This window comes from Lagenorhynchus albirostris, chromosome 11 (genome assembly GCF_949774975.1).
Source record: "Lagenorhynchus albirostris chromosome 11, mLagAlb1.1, whole genome shotgun sequence".
Taxonomy (NCBI): Eukaryota; Metazoa; Chordata; class Mammalia; order Artiodactyla; family Delphinidae; genus Lagenorhynchus; species Lagenorhynchus albirostris.
In genome coordinates this window covers 9259792-9279325 of record NC_083105.1, presented here as the reverse complement: position 1 = coordinate 9279325, position 19534 = coordinate 9259792, and the positions used below count along the sequence as shown (strand labels likewise).

The 19534-nt window shown below is 58.1% G+C and overlaps 1 protein-coding gene across 1 annotated transcript in view; it reads left to right on the top strand.

The window, feature by feature from the left end:
• The window catches only part of CACNA1I (calcium voltage-gated channel subunit alpha1 I), a 103187-nt gene that overhangs the window by 33114 nt on the left and 50539 nt on the right, over positions 1-19534 (top strand). Inside the window, exon 4 of the mRNA XM_060167156.1 lies at positions 5319-5416. Within this exon, the coding sequence (XP_060023139.1) occupies positions 5319-5416 (98 nt within the window). The remainder of the gene's footprint in view (positions 1-5318; positions 5417-19534) is intronic.

Here is a 19534-nt window from a genome sequence, read left to right as displayed (position 1 = left end):
AGCCAGGGGAGCTGGCAGTGGGGCAGGGTGGCCTCTCAGCAGGAATCCATGGGGACGGCCCTGGAGAGCAGATGTCCGCCCTGCCTGCCCACCCTGGCACGGTCCCCACCTCAGCACGGCCACATCCGAGCCCCTCTCTCCAGATGACATGCCACCCGGGAGCTGGGTGCAGTCAGCCTCCTCCTGGGGTGATGTCAGGACGAAAGTGCTCGCTTTAAAGCAAAATTACTTACCTAATTAGGCACTTGGGAGCTGGCAGGAGGCAGTGGGGGTTTTTGTTGATTTTGTTTTTAGACTTTTAGCACTGACTCTGCACCATAAAGTAACTGTGTAATTAGGGTTAATTTCTCGCTCCAGCAAGTGATGTCTTACTTGGGGCCTAAGGGAAGTCAGCCGGGTGGTTATTCACCCGCAGAGCGGCCCTCTTCACTCTCTTTTTTTTTTGGAGGTGGGGGATGCTCCCTTAGCTTTCATCCAGCGGGGAGGAGGAGGAAGGAGGTGGAAGGTGGCTGCTTCTGTCACAGGCGTTCTTCATGCTGCATAGATTCCCGGGGCGCCGGCTCTGCGTGGCGGGGCTGGAGCGGGGTACGTCTGAGGAGAGAGGAGCCGGCCAGCGTCCAGCATCCAGCCGATCAGGCGATGGCTAATGCTGCAGCCCCGCCCTCGCCGGGGGCCCCTGCTGGGACTGCGGCCCAGTTGCAGGGTAACCTGCCCATGACCAGCCCCTCGCTGGCTGTTCCCTCTCCGCTCTCTCTCTCTGTGCCTCCTGGGATCACCCCCGAATAAGCGGCTGCTCCCAAGCCCCTGGCTGAGTCTGCTTTGGGGGAACCCAAACTAGACAGGAGGTGTGAACAGAGTGTGGAAGGAGCCAGAGCAGAGAGGGTTGGATTCAGCCTGCCGTGCAGGGAGGGCGTGAGCAGGGCTTCATGGAGGAGGGCGTCTTGAAGGATGAGAGCGAGGAGAACAGGCAACGCGCAAAGCAAAGGGGGCAGAGAATCGCGTGTTTGCTGAGCTTGGCGGGCCTGGCCTGGTGCCCGAGGTGCATGGAGTAGGGGCAAGGGGTGGGGGGAGGGGGCCGAGGCCAGACTGCAGGGCCTTGAAGGGCAATGGGGAGCCATTGAGGGTTTAAGGCCAGGAGTGACACAGCTAGATTCGAGGGTTTTTTTGGCTGCATTGGGTCTTCATTGCTGCGCGCGGGCTTTCTCTAGTTGTGGCGAGTGGGGGCTACTCTTCATTGTGGTGCGTGGGCTTCTCATTGCGGTGGCTTCTCTTGTGGAGCACGGGCTCTAGAGCTTGGGCTCAGTAGTTGTGGCGCACGGGCTTAGTTGCTCCGCGGCACGTGGGATCTTCCAGGACCAGGGCTCGAATCTGTGTCCCCTGGATTGGCAGGCGGATTCTTAACCAGTGCACCACCAGGGAAGTCCCTAGATTCGCGTTTTAGGAGGTTTGGACTAACGGAGGATGGGCCGTGTGGAGAGGAAGCAGGGGGCTGCTGCAGCAGAGAGGGCTGGGTGCTGGAGCTGTCAGTGACTGTCCCGCGTTGGGCTTGTCGGTGCACAGTCACCGTCAGGACAGCGTGATCCCAGGGCAGAGACTTAAACCTGCAGTTCCTACCTCCCGGCTACTCGCTCAGCCCCTCTCTCCCCGGCCTTGTCCAATGTCCAGCTTTCTATCCTCTTCCTCTCAGGGAACGAGAACTACTGGATTCCTCACTGTGCACCTGCTATTTGCTCTTTTTTTTTTTTTCTTCTTCTGGTACGCGGGCCTCTCATTGTCGTGGCCTCTCCCGTTGCGGAGCACAGGCTCCGGACGCGCAGGCTCAGCGACCACGGCTCACGGGCCCAGCCGCTCCGCGGCATGTGGGATCTTCCCGGACCGGGGCACGAACCCGTGTCCCCTGCATCGGCAGGCAGACTCTCAACCGCTGCGCCACCAGGGAAGCCCCTATTTGCTCTTTATCACCAAAAGTATTTACAGCTGGTCTCGCTCCCCCAGACGGGAGATGCGGCTGCAGCAGGACACCCTCCCCCGCCACCCAGATAGGTTTATGAAGTATAGAAGAGAGAGTTAGGACCTGGGAGAAACGTTTAGGAACTGAGATCCTGCCAGCCGCCTGGTGCAGCCAAAAAACAAACAAACAAACAAAACCCCCCAAAGCCAAGACCGTTCCTGCTGCTGAGAACTTAGTGACTCATCACATTTCTCTTTTTGACTCAACTGCCAGGAAGCTCAGAGCTAAGATCTTGACACTAAATTCTCCCAGAAATTTCTCTTGAGGGCTTTTCAGTGGGGACCCTGAGGGCTGATTAATTCTTAGGGGAATTTTTGTAGTAGAGGATCGGGTCAGAGGTGAAGGGAAGGGACTGGGTCACTGTGTCGCTCTGGGTCTGTCAGGCTGTGGCTGCTTCGTCCCCTTCAGAGATGGGGACAAGAGTCAGATCAGCCTCCCATGAGGTGGGGTCTAGGAGGCGTTCAGACCCTAAAGCTTACTAACTCTGGGTAACTGTGGGCCTCGGTGACACCCAGCCATAAGTTGTATCTCACTCAGGACCCAGAGGCCGGCCCCCCACCCCACTTATTTTAGAGAAAGGAAGGTGAACCTGAATCCTCACCATGGGACCTGACTACACAGCGCATCTGTAGTTTCCCGTTCTTGCCTCCCAGCCTATCCTGGGGCAGGGGCCATGGTGGGTGCCCCCAACTTAATTAAGAACAAGTAGCCCCAGACGGTGGGCTATGGGTTCCTTGAGGGGGGATGGAGGGGCACAGAGCCCGTGTGGCTGAGTGGGGCGGGAGAGTCAGGGACCAGGCAGGAGTGTCCTGAGGGCTCCTGCAGCAGGCAGGCCCTGGTGTGGCTTGTAGCCGTGGGCCCGGCCTGGTCCAGGGCAGCAGAGAGAGGGATGAGGTGGGATCTGAGAAATGTAGAGGGGGCTCGAGCAAGCTAACGCAGGTAACACACACAGGAGGCCCTCAAAAACCATTCGCTTTTCTGTCTACCCATCGTCTGTGAGGCACCTGTTTGTCTCTGTGGTGAGACTTCACGGGATGGGAAGAAATCCTGGGCTGGGATTTGATGGGTCTCGGCAGGTGTGCTCAGGGGCTCCTGGGACGCAGTACCTGGGTGGGTTCAGTCTGGCGTGGGCTGGGATCTCCCACCTCCAGCACACCCAGCAAAGCATAAAGCGAGCCCACTGGCAGGAGGGAGAGAACCAGGCAGAGAAGGAAGAGGGTCTGTGTTTGAGAGGTTGGGGCCTGGGGGAGGGGCTGCCTGCCATGGGGTGGCTCTCCTAGGCCTGGTGTGTGTGTGCGTGCGCGCGTGCGCGTGTGCGCGCCAGTGTGAGAGCCTGTTTGTGTGCCCGTGTGTGCTGCCCCCGCAGTGCCTCTATCACACACATCTCCCTGGCTGCCTGGAGAGCTCTTTCCACCAAATACGAACATGACGGTGTGGCTCACCCACGCGCGGAATCCTTACGCCGCCCCACGCCTTTGGCGCCCCCTTCCCAGATCACCCACTACCCCTGGGCGCCTCAGCCCTCACCCTCTCTGCCTGGCTGCTGCCCCCACTGACCCCCCTCCTGCCCCCTCCTCGGGACCCCTGGTCTCCGTCTCCAGTTCTTAGGTCTCTGTCACTTTTTTTGTCATGTCCCTTCATCTGAATTTGGGCCCTGGTAGGAGTGAGTGTGGCTGAGGGTGTCCAAGGAGTGAGTGTGTACGTGTGTGCGCACCAATGGTTGTGTGCAGACGTTTGATTCCGTGTTGCATTTGTGTGTGTGTGTGTGTGTGTGTGTGTGTGTGTGTGTGTGAAAAAGGAGAGAGAGAGAGCACACAAGCATGGGAGCCGGAGCCTGTGCCCCAGAAAGCCGGGAGATGATGGATGGAGGCATTTCAGGGAGACAGAGCTTTCACTCAATTACTCTTCAAGCAGCGGGAGGGGGCGATGGCTCCGCAACAGTCGGACAGGTTTGCAGGGTGTGTAGGAAAAGCCTTCACTTCCCGCTGATGGCGGCGACAGGTGGAGCTGGCAGCAGTGCCGGAGTCTCAGGGTGGGGGGCCCAGGTCCGGTGACTGGGATGTCTGGGGTCAGGCTGGGGCTGCAGGCCCCTGGGGCCTGTCTTTCAGAGGGGGAAACGGGGGGCAAGAAGCAACTGAGCAGGAAGGGTCTGACGGACGTGCAGGAAACTATAGAGGGGACACCGGAGATCTGCCTCCCCTGGAGATCTGGGGAGGCCTCCTGGAGGAGGCAGACTGGAAGGGGAGGGGGACCTGTTTGGTGAGGCCCCGAGGATGAGAACTGAGGCAGTGGTGAGGGCTCCAGTGCTGTCTTTGCTTTTCGGTCTCTCCGCTGCCTGAGTGCGGACGCCTGAGGGTAGGGGCCGGTCTGAGTCAGCACCTAGACTGGCCTGGTTCATCATGGACACAGGTGTGGAGAAACTTCCAGGACTCCAGGGGCATCTGCACAGAACCTGAGGAAGGTTTCAATGGACAGAGATGATGGAGGTGTTGCAGGCAGAAGGGACAGTGGGAGAAAGGCCGGGAGTGGGCCCTGCGAGGCTGGAGCCGGCCGCCTTGCGTGCCCAGGAGAGGGGTTATTCCTGCAGACCAAGTACAGTTTGCGCCTGGCCTCGTTGAGCTGGGAGTTGGGGAGTGGGGGATGGGTGTGAGGGGGTGGAGGGGGGCAGAACTGGTGTGACTCCTGGCTTGAGCCTCTACCCGTTTGCTGGGTGACCTGGGACATGTGATGTCACCTCTCTTACAGCCTCATCTCTTCATAAATCTGGGCGTCTAACCCTGGCTTGGGGGGCCCCTGGGGGCTTGGGGAGACGGAGGGACTGGGGCTCCACTCCGGCCTCTGCCCTCAGCAAAATCTTCGCAGACGCTGCTGCTGCTGTGACTGTGATGTCCAGTCACCGTCTGGGCTCAGCCTGGGGGCCTCTCAGCAGTTCCTCTGTGCTCCCCTCTGAGGAATGGGGCGAATCCTCCCTGTTTCAGAGGCTGCCCTGGAAGCGGGGGCAGGAGCCGCCTGGCACAGTGCTGGGTATGCGGTGGGGCCGCAGGGTCTCTGCCCCTCCATTCCCTCTGCCCCTGGCCGCATCTACCGGGACCCTCAGGGCAGTCCACGAGGTGGATGTCACCTGCGCTGCTTACAGAGAAGGAGACGGGCCCAAGGAGACAGCCCAAGGCCAGAGGGCTGACTGGGGCTTAGCCGGGTTTCTGACCACTTTTCTTACCCTGTCCAGGCAGGCGTGGGCGTGGCTGGCCCGGCCGTGGCCCTGCTGTCCCTGTGCTCTGGGCCTCACTCTTCTCCCCTCTCTTTGCAGGATGGTCGAGTACTCCCTGGACCTCCAGAACATCAACCTGTCGGCCATCCGCACCGTGCGTGTCCTGAGGCCCCTCAAAGCCATCAACCGTGTGCCCAGTGAGTTGGTGCCCCCTGCCCTGCCCCAGGGCACTCACTCACTCAGCAGAGACTGACCGGCATCTCCCCATGCCAGGCCTGTGCTGGGCACGGGATCCTTCAGTGACTGGACAGATGTGGGCCCTGCTGCCAGGGGTTCACGGGGCACTATTTGGGCCTGAAGATGTTGGAAGGTGGCCTGGCGCCTCTGGGTCCCAAAAGGACTCAGACTGCAGCAAATACTGGCTTTTTAGGGACAAGGTTCCTTGTGGGGGGACTATCAAGGTGGCAGGTGTGTGAAAAGAAGCTGCTTGGTTTGAGGGAGGGCGTCATGCAGCATTCCACTGGGGAGGGGCTCCCAGACCCCCCATTTGTGCCGACTTGGAGCTCGAGCTCCCGACCCACCCACTGACCCCCTCCATACGTTCATCCCCCACAGGTCCATCCACCCACTCCCCCATCTGACCGGCTGCCCATCCATCTGTCCGCCCACCTAGTATTGAGAGAGGTTATCTGATAACAAAAACCCCTGACACCTGCCCAGAATCATCCAGCTTTCAAAGCTTTTCATCTCTGTGATTTCTTCGGAGCCTTGCAGTCCCCCTGGCGGGAGGTGGGTTAGTCTCATGAAAAACTGAGATGAAAAAACTGAGACTTGGAGACTTGAGGTTACTTGCCCAGGAGGTCTCCTGACTCTTTCCACTGCCCTGTGTCTCGAATGGGATGGGGATCTAGGGAAGGAGAGGGGGAGGGCCCTGCCTGCAGGGGGCTTCAGGCCTGATGGGGAAGGTCAGGAACTTTTAGGAGCATCTACTCACCTCCTGTGTGCCAGGCTCTTGACATGCCGCTGGCTGACTTAACCCTCTGAACAACCTATGTGAGGCTCAGAGAGGTTAAGTGGCTTGCATAAGGTCACACAGCAATTCAGGGGCAAGGCAGGGATCTGAGCAGAGTTATGTCTGTCCTAAGCCCAGCTCTTTCCCTGGCTCTGTCTGACCCCTTGCTTCTCTTCCCTGCCTGAGCCTCAGTTTCCCAATCTGCAGAAGGTGAGAGGGCTCCTGGCACCTTGTCCTCCTCCACAGTCACCACTGACCCCACTCTGCCAATACCCAGGCTTGGGGCCTTGGGGGTCCCTGCCACTCGCCCTGCCCACCTCTCTGCAGCCGTCCGCTGTGAGTGCCTGTGGGGCCAGCCTGACTCTGGGCTCACAGAGCGTGTTGGTCAGCCCGCACAGGCCTGGCTGGGCAGTGGAGGCTGTGCTCTGGGATATTTGTGGAGCAAGGTGACCTGGGAGGGCAGGTTGGCACAGGTTGGGTGAATTACATAGGGGGTCCTGGAGTGCTGGAGTCTCAAGGTCGCATATACAAGGTCACCTCCCCACACATGAGCCTTGACGTGATGGGAAACTCCAGGGGCCCCTGAGAGTTGCTGTGAAGGTCCTGAGGCAGGGGGGTTGAGAGATGGGGGTGGGGCTGGGGGTGAGCGGTGAGAACCAAAGCTGTGGGAGAGGGGGGAGGGGCAGTTCAGCTATATCACCTTTGCCCCTCCCACTGTCCATCCAGAGAGGCCATCCTAGGTGGCAGACTGTCTCTGTCCTTCCCACTTGCCACCAAGCCTAGAAGTCTCCTTAAAGATTAACTTGTTCAAAACCATCTTTACCCCTTTTAACAAATGTGGAGAATGAGACCCAGAGAGGGCCATGACCAGCCCAAGGCCACACAGCAGGTTAGTGGGAGGGACTAAACTGGAGCCTGTTTCTAACCAGCCCACCTTGCCCAGGGGTGCATGTTCCTCTCTCTCAGGCGCCACCTCCTACTGGGAAACTGACCACAAGGCAGACTTTGTTCCCTCAGCGCCCAGAACTATGCCTGGTGTGTGGAAAGCGCTCAGTAAATAGGTGTGAAGTGGACCCGCTGGCCAAGTTTATCGAGTAGCTGTTCTGTGCAGTCAGTGCTCAGACGGAGGGGTGCCAGGCATATGGAGCTTATGGGGGTGCAGGGAGGGGCAGAGTGGGGGGCACTGGGGGTCTGAGGTGGAGTCAGCTGAGACCCAGCGGAGCGTGGGGATTGACCTGGCAAGGGAGTGTTTTAGAAACGCCTGGCAGAAGTGGAGTGGACACAGCGGATTGCTCTGGTAGTGTGGGTGAGCCGTGCCCGGGCCAGGCAGGGTGGAGAGGAGCAGGTGGGCAGAAGCCCTGGTCCCCACCCTGGAGAGTCACGGAGGAAGCCCAGCGTCTGGCCTGGGCAACCTCAGCAGGGAAGGCACCAGGCAGGGGCCGCATCTTTCCTGGGTGCCCCCTTTGTGCTCCCCATTTCTGTTCCAGGGGAAGGCAGGGGCTGCCCTCGGGAAGCAGCCACCGTGTGGCCACTGTCACGTTCCTAGCCATGCAGCCCACAGGCCCGGTACCCTTTCCAGAGATGCGGGTGCCTGTGCCGGGGTCACACAGGGGCGTTTGTACACGATCCTGCATTCTGCGTCCCCCGTCAGGTCTCGGGATCTGACAGGCATGGGAGCAGCGACGTGACAGGACATTTCAGAAGAGATGGTCTGGGTGGGGGGCAGACAGGATACACACACAGGGTATGGGCCTCTCTCTCTGGGTGGGTTTCTGTACATCTGTGCGCGTGTGTGCGCGCGTGTGGGTGTGAGGGTCTCTATCTATGAGAGACCATGTGCTGTATGTATATGTGTGTGCACGTGTGCGGGGTGTGGGCCCACGTGCCTCTCCTCCCTGCCCTTTTCGCCCTCTCTCGCTGCCCGCGTGAGGAGCTCATTTGCAGCTGCGGGCTGTAGGGGTCACTGCCAGGTCCCCAGAGCCAGTCCGTTCACTTCTCTGGAGAAGGGCGGGGCTGGGCCCTGCGCTCCTGGAGGTTCCGATTTTGGAGGCTGGGTAGCCCCAAGGGCCCAGAGAGGAGCTCGGCTCTTTCCTTAGGGGCCTCTTTCCTTCTAATAGGCTTCGCTGGGAGGCCCAGGGTGGCCTGAGGTGGGCAGTTCTGTTTCCACTCCGAGCTGATTCTGCCTCTCAGCTGACAAACGAATCTCGAATCTTGCTTTCTCAGAACCTGGAGGCACAGCGCTCCAGGATCCAAAATATAACCGATGCGTCCCCCTGGAAAGGGACCTTAAGATAAATCCATCTTCATGAGCAACTTGATTAACAGGAGCCTCAGGCTGTTGGAGCAGGTCCTCTGATCCAGACCCTCATTTACAGAAGGGGCAGCGTCCTTCCCAGGTGCCAGGAGCTCTGCCCAGGGTCACTGGGGAATGAGTGGCATGGGGGGCAGGGCACAGAGTCTTAGAAGTGTCTCTTCGAGAAGTTTGGTTGGTTGCCTTCTTTTTTCTTAGATGTTTCCACGAACATTCCAGGTCCTCCCATTTACTTATCTTTAGAGCCGCTTCTGCCCTGGGACGCCTTCTTTTCAACAATACCCTGTAGCTTTCAATGTGGCCACTAGATGGCAGGCTAGAGAATTGGGACTAGGCAAAGTGAAATTATGGGTTATTAATTGCAAAGCTGTGGAGAGGGGGGGTGGCTGCCTGTAGTTTAAAAACACGACCAATGAGGAAGACTCAGTTGGGTTGTCAGGGAATGTAATTTCTACTTCTTAGCTCTGCAGGGAGCCTGCTGTGTGACCTGGGAAGCCCCTGGGTGTCTCTGGGCCTCAGTTTCCCTATTTGCACAAAGGAGGAGGAGGGACTGATTAGATGTGTGGTTCTGACTTTGTCCAGGATGGTTGGGGCACCTGGGAGTCGTGGTGCTCTTTACAGAACCTCGTTAAAAATATGTCCCTCCACCCTACTCCTGCCAGGTCTGAACCATTGGTGGATAAAGGGCAGGAGATAGTGCATGGGAGGAGGTCAGGGAGGGAGGGAAGAAGCACTAGACTGCCAGTCAGGAGGCTGGGTTCTGGTTCCTCGCTGTGTGACCTTTCATAAGTTGCTATCCCTTTCTGGGCCTTGGCAAGATGGGGCTGGATTATCTCTGAAAGCGCCCCCTCCTGGCACCAGCGGACTCCAGGCCTCACCCAGCCTATACACCCCTCAATCAGCTGCAGTGCCTCCCAAAGCCCATTAGCCAAGCCATTCAAATATGAAAAGTGCTTTTTTCTCCAGTAAGAAACTAGGGCAGTTACTGCTAAAGCCTGAGCCGGCTGAGTCTGAGCTGCTGGCCCACATCTGCACCCTGCCACTGCACACCCCTGCCCAGCCTGTGGAGGGGGTTGGGAGGGAGGCCTGGGGAGCTCAGGGGCAGCTGCTGGGGTTGCTGATTCTCGCCTGGGCCCCTGCCCCCTTCCTGGAGCCCAGTCCAACTAACAACCCCTGGGTCAGCAAGAAGCCACCTCTGTGCAGGGGCCTCTGGGATGGGGCTGGGCTGGGCAGGGCCCAGGGACAGGGAGGCAGAGCTGACAGTGCTGTGGGTGAGGCTCCTGTCCGGCCCCAGCTGCAGGCAGGACTGGAGACTTACTCTGTGCTGACAGGCCCCGGTTCTAGTTCTTTCACCTGCCTGTTGTGGGACGCTGGGCCTCTATTTCTCCAACGATAAGATGGGGTTAATAATAGCAATTTCCATATGGTTTTGTAAGGATGAAATGCCCTCAGGTGTGTAGAGAGCTTAGCACGGAGCCTTGTATGCAGTAAGTGGCCAACAGGTGCTACTATTATGAAGAAGGTGCTGGGAGCATTGGGGGTGGAAGGTGGGGGCGTCAGGACCTCTTTGCAGAAGCTGGTTTTGGAAGATGCTCAACAAGGACACAGAGGGCTGGGGAGGGTGGTCCCTGCAGACGGAGTGGAATTGCATGTGCCAAGGTGGAGAGCAGGAGCTGTCCTGGGAACAGTGGGGCTGCGCAGAGGACTGCGTGTCATGGGGAGGTGGAAGGTGAGCATTCCACATCTTCTAGGGATTTCCTAATAATGATAAATGGCTAAAATTTATCAGATGCTTTACATGGGCTGTATCATTTCACCTTCATAACAGCCCTAGGATGTTGGTACCATTGTGATGCCCACTTTACAAATGGGGAAACTGAGTCAGAGAGAGGTTGAGTAACCTGCCCAAGGCCACACAGCTGGCCAGAGCTTTTTGCTCCTTTTCACAACCTCCTTCCTTTCCTTTTAGTGTGTAGCCATCTCAGCCACCCACTCCATCTGCAGGGCATCAGGAAAGACCCCTGCCCACATCCAAGGTCAAAGTAGAAAGACCCCGTGGGCTGAAGTAATGCCCTCAAGGCCCCTTCTCTTCCCATCTACCCCCAAGTTTGGTGTGCCCCAGACCTCCGAATGCCTTTCACTGTCAGGGTGCAGAGTTCTCGTGGTGCCAGGCCCCAAGCAGCCCAAGGGGGATGAGTCAGGGCAGGAAGGAGGATTGCGCAATGGTTAGTGCAGAGCATGGTGTCTGAGTCACCCTGCCAACATTCAAAGCTTGGTCCTGTGTTAATTAGCTGCAGGACCTGGGGGAAGATTCTTCTTTTGTTTTGGACCCCTGTCTGCACAAGGGGGATGGCACACAGCACCATCATGTGGGTTAATCTGCAGTGCCAGGTGTGGAACATGTGCCCTGTGAACTGCCCCATCCCTGCCCTTTTCACAGAGGGAGGGTCCCAGTGTTGAGGCTACAGACTGCTGCATCCAGAGCAGTTAGACCAGCGTTTGTGCCTGGGATCTTGGCCAGTGGCTCCACCTCTCGGACCTCAGTTTCTCCATCCATAAAATGGGGTCCCAGCCCTTCCTCGCTAGGCTGTGGGGCAGCAAAACATCCTTATGACATCTGCTCCTAGAAGGTTCCCAGTGAAGGTGCAAACACCGTATGTTGATCACGAGGGGGTCTCATACTCCGCATCTATTGGCGGTGGGGCTGGGGGACCTTGAAACAGAGCTTGCATGAGAATCTCAGCACTTCCACTCTGTACGTGTGTTTAATGGGACTTGGGGTGCAGGACCTTGGACTTCAGACTGTCTGTCCTTGGATCCCACAAGGGTCCCCCAGCTGCCCTGAGGAAGAAAGGTCTGGAAGCCCCCAAGGAAGGAAGGGAAGGGAGGAGGAAGGTGGGGAGAGAAGAGAGAAGAGGCAGTGGAGGGGCCCGATTTCCCCAGGGCTGCTGCCTTTCAGAAGAGGTGGGGGTGGGCGGGAGAGCATCTGGCCAGAACATCTGATGAGAACCTGGCTTGCGAACAGTAAAGAGCAGCCGGGACTGTGAGAGGAGAGATGCTTGGGGTGGGGGGGGGTGAAGGTACCCCCCGCCCCCCGCCCCCTACCGCCACCTCCTCCGCCGGGGTCAAGTTCTGTTCTGCAAATCAGGAAGGAGTGATTCGTGGACAGGACACAAGATGAAGGGAGAGAGGCACTGTGTATGCATTCATTCATCCATTCATCCAATCATCCGTTCACCCAAAGTAGCATCCACTAAGGGGCAATGGGGCCGGGCCTTGGGTCAGCTGTGGGGTCACAGAGAAGACGCAGATGCAGCCCCGTCTCTGTAGGCAGACACTCAAGCCAGGAGCTCTGGGCCGGGGGACGTGTGCTCTAATGGAAGCATCAGGGCCGAGGGGAAGGGCCACTAACGACGTACTTTGAGGAGGCTTCAGACAGGAGGGGGCACAGGACGTTTGAAGAAGGAGTAAAAGGGCAGGAAGGTACCCAGTGGGGGGTTACCTTCAGTGGCACAGGACCAGGCCCACCCTCTAGGGAGTGAGCCCTGACAGCCTTGGGGAGGAAACCAAGGCCTCCCCTGAGGTGGAGGGTGCAGGGCTGCAGACTCCTTGCTGGGGATTGTCTCTTATCTCAGGAGTGGGCACTGAGGGCCCTCTTCAGCCCACAGGCCCCTCCCAGGCTGGGCTGGGGCCAGTAGCTGTGTCCTCGGCAGCCCAGCCGTATGCTGCCTGGCCCGGCCTCCCGGTACCCACTGTGCCCCTGATTAGTTGGCACTGGCCATGGCAGGGGCAGCACACGGCCTCTCCCGGCTGCTCAGCGCCCTCCGCTGACCTGGCCAGACCAGGGAGAGAGGGGAGCCCCCAGGCCGAGCACAGCCTCGGCGCCCCTTGCCCCGGGCCTGGCAGAGCAGCCCCGCTAATGTGGGCTGACAGTTCCTGTCTGCAGAGAGCACCCCGGACCCCCAGGGGAGATGCCTGTCAGGAAGCACACCCCCGTCTTCCTCCTGGCCCCCTACGGCCACCAGGGCCCTCTGCCTCGCTGCTGCCCAGCTTTCCTTAGGGCGGAGGGTCTGGTCTGGGGGGTCCCCGGCGAGAAGGGGTGAAAAGGTTGAGCAGCTCCATCAGTTTGCCCATCTGTCATCCATCTCCCCCAGCTCCTGGCTTTAAATGCTACCTAGAGACCATTTCTACCCTGATGCCACCCACGTGACGCTCCAGGCCGTACTTCTCTCTCCTGAACCCCGGACCCTGAGATCTTACGAAGCAACTTCACATGGGTGTACACCACGCACCCCAGACCCCACCCATCCCCGCGGACCCCCATCTTCACTGAGGGCTGCTCCGTGCCTCTAGTCTCAGGCCCCCAGCCTCGGAGATGCCTGGGTTCCTCTCTACCGCCCGCATCCACACCCCACCCCTCGGCTCAACCTTCAAGAGGTTTCCTGAGCCCAGCCACGACCCCCTCCACTGCCACGTCAGGACCAGCCACTTCTGCATCATCAGGATGGCAGGTGAGCAGTGGCTGGGCCGGGCCAGGCAGGGTGGAGAGGACAGGTGGGCAGAAGCCCTGGTCCCCACCCTGGAGAGTCACGGAGGAAGCCCAGCGTCTGGCCCAGGCAATCTCAGCAGGGAGGGCACCGGGCAGAGGCCGAATCTCTCCTGGGCGCCCCCTCAGTGCTCCCCATTTCTGTCCCAGGGGAAGGCAGGGGCTGCCCTCGGGAAGCAGCCACCATGTGGCCACTGTCACCCTCCTGGCCATGCAGCCCATAGGCCCGGTACCCTTTCCAGAGATGCGCCCGCATGTGCCAGGGTCACACAGGGGTGTTTGTAGACCATCTTGCAGGCTGGCGCCTCCTAACGGGCCTCCTTCCTCCTCCCTGGCCCACACCGTCCATTTTCTCCCCAGCAGCTGGGAGACCATGTCTCTCTTCTGCCCACAACACTCAGAGCGAGTTGAAGCCAGAGTTTCACATTCACTTGCAGGCAGCCCCGTTTCCCTCCCGTCTGTGCCCTGGCTGTTCCCTCTGCCTGGAGAGCTCTTCCCCCAGCTGTGCACACAATTGCTCTACGCATCTTGCTGGTGTGGCCTTTCCTGGCCCCCATTTTATACCAGCCTGACCCCCAGCCCCAGCCCGGCCCTCCCCATCTCCTCCCCCATTCTACTTCTTGTGTTCGTAGCACTTACCACCCAACAAATGAGGAAATGTACTTACTTATTACGTTTGCTGTTTCTCTGTCTCTCCCTACCCCTACCTAGAATGTGTGCTTCACAAGGGCAGGGGATTTGGGGTGTGTGTGCGTGTGTGTGTGGATGTATTTCTGTGTTTTAGGCCGTGCCGTGTGGTGTGCGGGATCCTAGTTCCAGGACCAGGGGTGGAACCCTTGCCACCTGCAGTGGAAGCTAGGAGTCTTAACCACTGGACTTCCAGGGAAGTCCCTTTTGTGTGTTTTTTTAAACGGATGCATCCTTAGAGCTTAAAACAGTGCCTGGCACGTAGTAGGCCCTCACTAAACGCTTGTTGAAATGATCCGTCCACTCGGCCATCACTCCTACATTCGTTCAAGCTGCCCTCCTCGGAGGGGCCACTCTGTGCCAGGCCCTGGGCTGGGTCGGAGGATGCGGAACACCCCGGTGGGCCTTGCCCTCCTGGTTTCCGGCGGGGAGAGGAGGGCAGAGCTGCGATGAAGCCCAACAGCGTAACAAGCGCTGTGACGGAGGGAGGATGGGGCTGTGGCAGCTCATTGCGGGAGCACGAGCTCAGCCTGGGGACCAGAAGAGGCGACCACGCAGCTGAGTTTTAAAAATGGAGGAGAGATGGACTTCTGGGCGACTTTGAGGGCCCGGCGGTGACCCAGAATCTGGGCTTTCCAGGGACTGGAAGTGGGTCAGTCTGGCTCCAGCATGGACCCTGTCCTGCCGTGGGAAGTGCCCCTGGCGTTGCCCCCGGCAGCACAATAGCAAAGGACCCCTTGTGGCAGAGAGTGGGGGACGGTGTGAGTGGGGGCAGAGTGTGCGGAGGTGGGGAGCCAGGGCGCCGGGCGCGTCTGCTGTCTGGCTGGAGCAGCGGGTTCAGGTGTGGCGTGGAGGGCGTGGGGGGCGAGGCTTGGGAGATAGACTGGAGCCAGGCTGTGGGGGCCTGTGAAGGGGGGATGGGGGCAGTTGGGATGAAGATTTACACTTTCCCCACGGGGGTGGCTGGGCTGCTGGAGGCTTCTAACTTTGGGGGCACCCCACTTGGAGGTGTCCTGGCCTTGGGGTGTTTCTGAGGCTGGACAGGAACCCCCGTCCTCTTCTGTAGATGAGGCCTCTGGGCCCCAGAGAGGGCAAACTGTTTCAAGGACGCCCAGCCAGGACTGGGGCCCAGATATCCTGCTGTGGGTTGATGCCCTGCGTGCTCATCAGGGCAGGGGCTACATTGAATGTTCTGAGGACTCCGGGGTCCTCTTTCCCTTCTTAACTAGGGAAGCAGGGCCCTCAACCACGCTCGTGGGTTGCCTGCAGCCTGCCCTCACCCAGGCACACCTGGTCCCCACCCCAGGCTGAAGGCCTCAAAAGTCACACTAAGAGAGCAGAACCAGGCAAGCTCATCCTGAGAGAGGAAAAAGGAGAGCCATGGGGGAACTAGATGCAGGAAGCCTTCCTAAGTATCTGGGAGTGAGAATCAGAGAAGACTGCCTGGAGGAGGAGGCTTTGGCTGGGGGACGGTTTGGAGGGAGATGAGCAGGAAGGATGGTCCGAGGCAGATGGTGATGGGTCTTAAAGGCAGTCTCTCTCTGTCTCTCTTTCTCTCCATCTCTGTTCTGTCTACAGTTCTCTCTCTGTTTCACTTTCTGTCTGTCTCTCTCTCTCTCCTGTACACAGTGCCAGGGGAAATGAGGGCAGAGTGGAACCATCGGATTTGCCTTAGCTAATTACTTACTTGACCATGGGCATAAAAGGAGGATTAGCTGGGCTCTCACGGGGTCCTCCCGGGCTCCCTAATCGCGTAGCCCCTGTTTCCTGGCACGGAAGTGATGAACTCGTTCTGAGCCCCTAATTAGCTAATTATGTGGTGGCTCTGTGGCCCTGGGACTCCCCGGGCCCCAGGGGGGCTGTGAAGTGAGCTGCGGCCCAGCTCAGCAGAGGGTGGCAGGAGGGGAGGAGGGACCGGGCTGCCATTCAGGGAAGCCAGCCTGGCAGGTTCTCAGGAGCGTTTCAGAATTTCAATGTCCTGGAGAACTGAGAAGTGTAATTAACTGAGCAACACAGGCTGGGCCCGGGGAGCAGACATGGAGAAGCGGGGCTGGGATGGTGAGGAGCTGCCTCCTCCAGGCCTTTCTGATCTCACCCCTTCTCACAGCTGCCACCTGGCCCTCCGTGCTTGCCTCCTGCCTCTGTCCTGTCCTCCAGGATTACTCCTTCCCTTTAAAGCCCAGAGCTGACCAAGCGCTCGCCCTGTTTAGAAATCTGCCCATGGACCACCCTGACCAGCCACCTAACAGAGAGCCCCGCCCTCCTTAGACCCCCAAGCACAGTCTGGATGCCCTCTCTGAACGGTCACCCCTCTGCGACTTTGCCACAGCTCCCGGCATCCTGCAGGGCCCAGCTCGAGTCAGCCCCTCCAGGAATGGGCCTGGAGCTGCCCTCACTGCCCAGGCATGGTCCGTTTCCCCAACACTGTGGTCCCCTGACCCCCTGCTGGTAGACTGCAAGCTCTACCAGCAGGGGTAAACAATGAGGGCGTAAAAAAATGAGGATTTTGGTTTCCCCATGTGCCCAGCACCGTGCCACGTATGCAACAGTATTTATAAGTGTTTGATGAGTGAATGAATGATGGGGCATCAGAAAGGCCTGCAACTGAATTAACATTTGGATGGACTGCAGGGTGCTTGCTCTGTTTTCTCGCTTCCCTCTTCTGCACACCCCCTGGCTACCCTGCAGTGGCGGGGCGCAGACGTGGCGAGGTGGGGTATTGAGCCTTCACTCACCCTGGCTTGCTCTCAATTGGAGAGCAGGAGCTTACAAAGGAGCCCCACTGCCTTTCCCAAGAGGAGGCTGACCTAGTTTTGTGGGGAGGGAGGATGGGGGTGGGCATTAATTATTGATTGGAAATCACTCCATACAGAGCTTGTGATGCAAATCCCAAATAACTACCCTCATGAATAACCACCTCAGGGGCTTCCCTGGTGGCGCAGTGGTTGAGAGTCCGCCTGCCGATGCAGGGGACGCGGGTTCGTTCCCCGGTCCGGGAGGATCCCACATGCCGCGGAGCCGCTGGGCCCGTGAGCCATGGCCGCTGAGCCTGCGCGTCCGGAGCCTGTGCTCCGCAATGGGAGAGGCCACAACAGTGAGAGGCCCGCGTACCGCAAAAAAAAAAAAAAAAAAAACCCCAAAAAACAAAAAAAAATCTACCTCAGCCATCACTCCTGGAATAAATAAAAATCTGGACAGGGCCACTGTTCTCCTTGTCACCATCCTTCCATCCTCCCCTCTCCAATATTCCACTCCCTCCCTATGACTTAGCACATCATTCATTCACAAGCAGTCATTCAATAAATGTTGGCTGAGCCTCTGCTCTGGGCCAGGACCTGCAGGGTTCCAAGAACACTGAGGTGACATAGACACAGGCCCTGCCCCCAGGAGGTTAGAGCCAAGTGGAAGAGACAGGAGGGTAAACAGATGACTACACACTAGGGTTAGAAGAAGATTAGATGTTGATGTAAATGGTACCTCCAAGGTTGTGCAACCTGCACAACTGTCCATCCTAGGCTGGGTCAGAGATGCTGAGGTTGCCCAGAACAGAAGAGAGGGAGAGGGGCTTAGAAAGGGTATGGGAAGTCTTCACAGAGAGAAAGCAGACCCTTAACTGAGATGTGGTGGCTGAATAGAGGTTTGCCAGGCACAAGAGAGGCAGAAGAGTGTTCTAGAAAGAGGGGACAGCATGAATAAAAAAGCATGGAGGTGTGAAATCCCATGGTAGCTTTATGGAACTTTAAATAATTTGATATTGCTAGACATAGCATGCACACTGGGGACGGAGGGAGGCAGGGAGGAAGATGAGGCTACAGAGGTAGGCAGGGTTCACAGGAATCACAGGATCTTGGGGGGGGTGCGCTCAAGGGTGACCCACCAGCTCTTGACACTCTTTGGGGCCACAGACACTTGCGTGGACCTTCTTCCCAGAAAAATTCATGGCATCATACTTGCATACTTTACAGCAATTCCATAAGGTTCATGGACCTTCCGTAGTCCTTCCACGGACCTCCCCCAACCTGCCAGGGGTCCACAAACCACAGCTCCTGTAACTGATAGGAATGCCAGCACTTTTCATACATAGTGATGACATGCCCAGATTTGTGTTGTAGAGTGTGTTATCAGGAATCACTCCCTCTCTGTCCTGGGCTCTGCCTTCCTTGGGCTGGCTTCAACCCCAGGCAGGCATTATTCCCGGGAGGCAAATGGCCCCAGCAGCTCCAGGCTTAACTCCTCCCAGCTTGTAACCTCTGCAGAAAGAGAGCATCTCTTTTCCTGTAGTTCCAGCAGAAGTCTCAGGGCAGACTCTCATTGGTCCTGGATGGAGTCACGTGCCCATCCTGGACCAATCATTGAGGCTAGAGGAACAGGCTATGCTGATTGGCCAGGCCTAGGTCATGTGATCTCCATGTCAGCCCACCCAAACCACAGGACTGGAATGGGGGAATTGGTGCTGTTTTCATAGGACTGGAAAAGGGAGCTGGGCAAAACTACAGAGGTGACCCACCTGTCTGGGGCTTGCATTCCTGCGGATTCTCCAGTGACTGGGTTGGCTGGATCTTCCTGAGGAGTCAGGAGGGAGTGGGTGACATGCAGACAGTTACTGAAGCTGTGCAGATGATGTCACCCAGACTTGGGAGAGCTGGGTCCTTTTCACAGCCAGGGTACTGAGCCCGCGGGGAGAGAGAGGGCATGGAGGGTGCAGATGGGTCAGCCCAGGGCAGGAGGGGCAGAAGGGAAGGATGGGAAGACAGACGTGAAGGGTGGTAAGTGTGTGGAGCAGTGCCGGAAGCTGAGCATCTCCACTTCCTCTGTGGGGCGGGAGCCCCGGAGTTTGCTGAGAGTTGGCTGTGGGCCCTGAGCTGGGGAATCTTTGTAGCGTGGTTGCTGTCTTCTTGGGCCCGTCTGCTAAGTGGCCTTATCCTCCAAGAGGGGAAGGGACTGGTTCAGGTCCCACAGGTCCCAGAGGCTAGCAGGTGAGGATTTGAACCCGAATCTCTCTAAATCTCTGTAAATCTCTCTAAAGCTCTATGTGCTTTCCACAGGCTTTCCCTACCTGAGGCATTTCAGGATGTCAGACCTCCCCAGGAGCACACGTTCTGCCCCCCTTCCCATGCCTGCCTGAAGCCCGCTTCAGGTCACGCGTCGCCCTCCCTGGGGAGGTCTGTCTCCACTCCCACTTCCCTACGTTCTGTTTTGCCTCTGCCTTGGGTTGTTCATTGCAGCCCTTTCTTAGGAAAGGAAGAGTCCTCTTCCTCTGGCATCAGGCCAGGTCTGAGTCCCTCGGCTGGCCAGGGTTCTTCTGTAGGTGGCTCTGAGAGGTCTGCCCGGTTCCATCATGCCGTGGGCGGGTCAGCAGGGTGGTTTTGGCTGGTACTGATGTGTCCTGGCAAGGTCAGGGAACCACTGACTGCCCCGGAGATGAAGGACACTTATTAGGCTCCTACTGTGCCCATTCTGGGTGGGTGCTGGGCATAGGGAGATGAGCTGGCCTCAGTCCTAGGCCTCCGGGTACTTGAGGGTTGTGGAAAGAGTGCTAACTTGGTGTCAGGACACCTGGTTTAAATCCAGACCCTGCTGCTTCCTATCTGTGTGACCTTGGGCGAGTAGCTTCAGTTCTAGGAACCTCCAGTTGCCTCTTCTATAAAATAGGGATAATACTACCACCCTCACGAAGGAGATCATATTTGTGCATTACCCAGAAAGGCGCTTGGCACATAAAAGGTGCTCCACAAATGCCTGCCTCTTCACCCAGAATC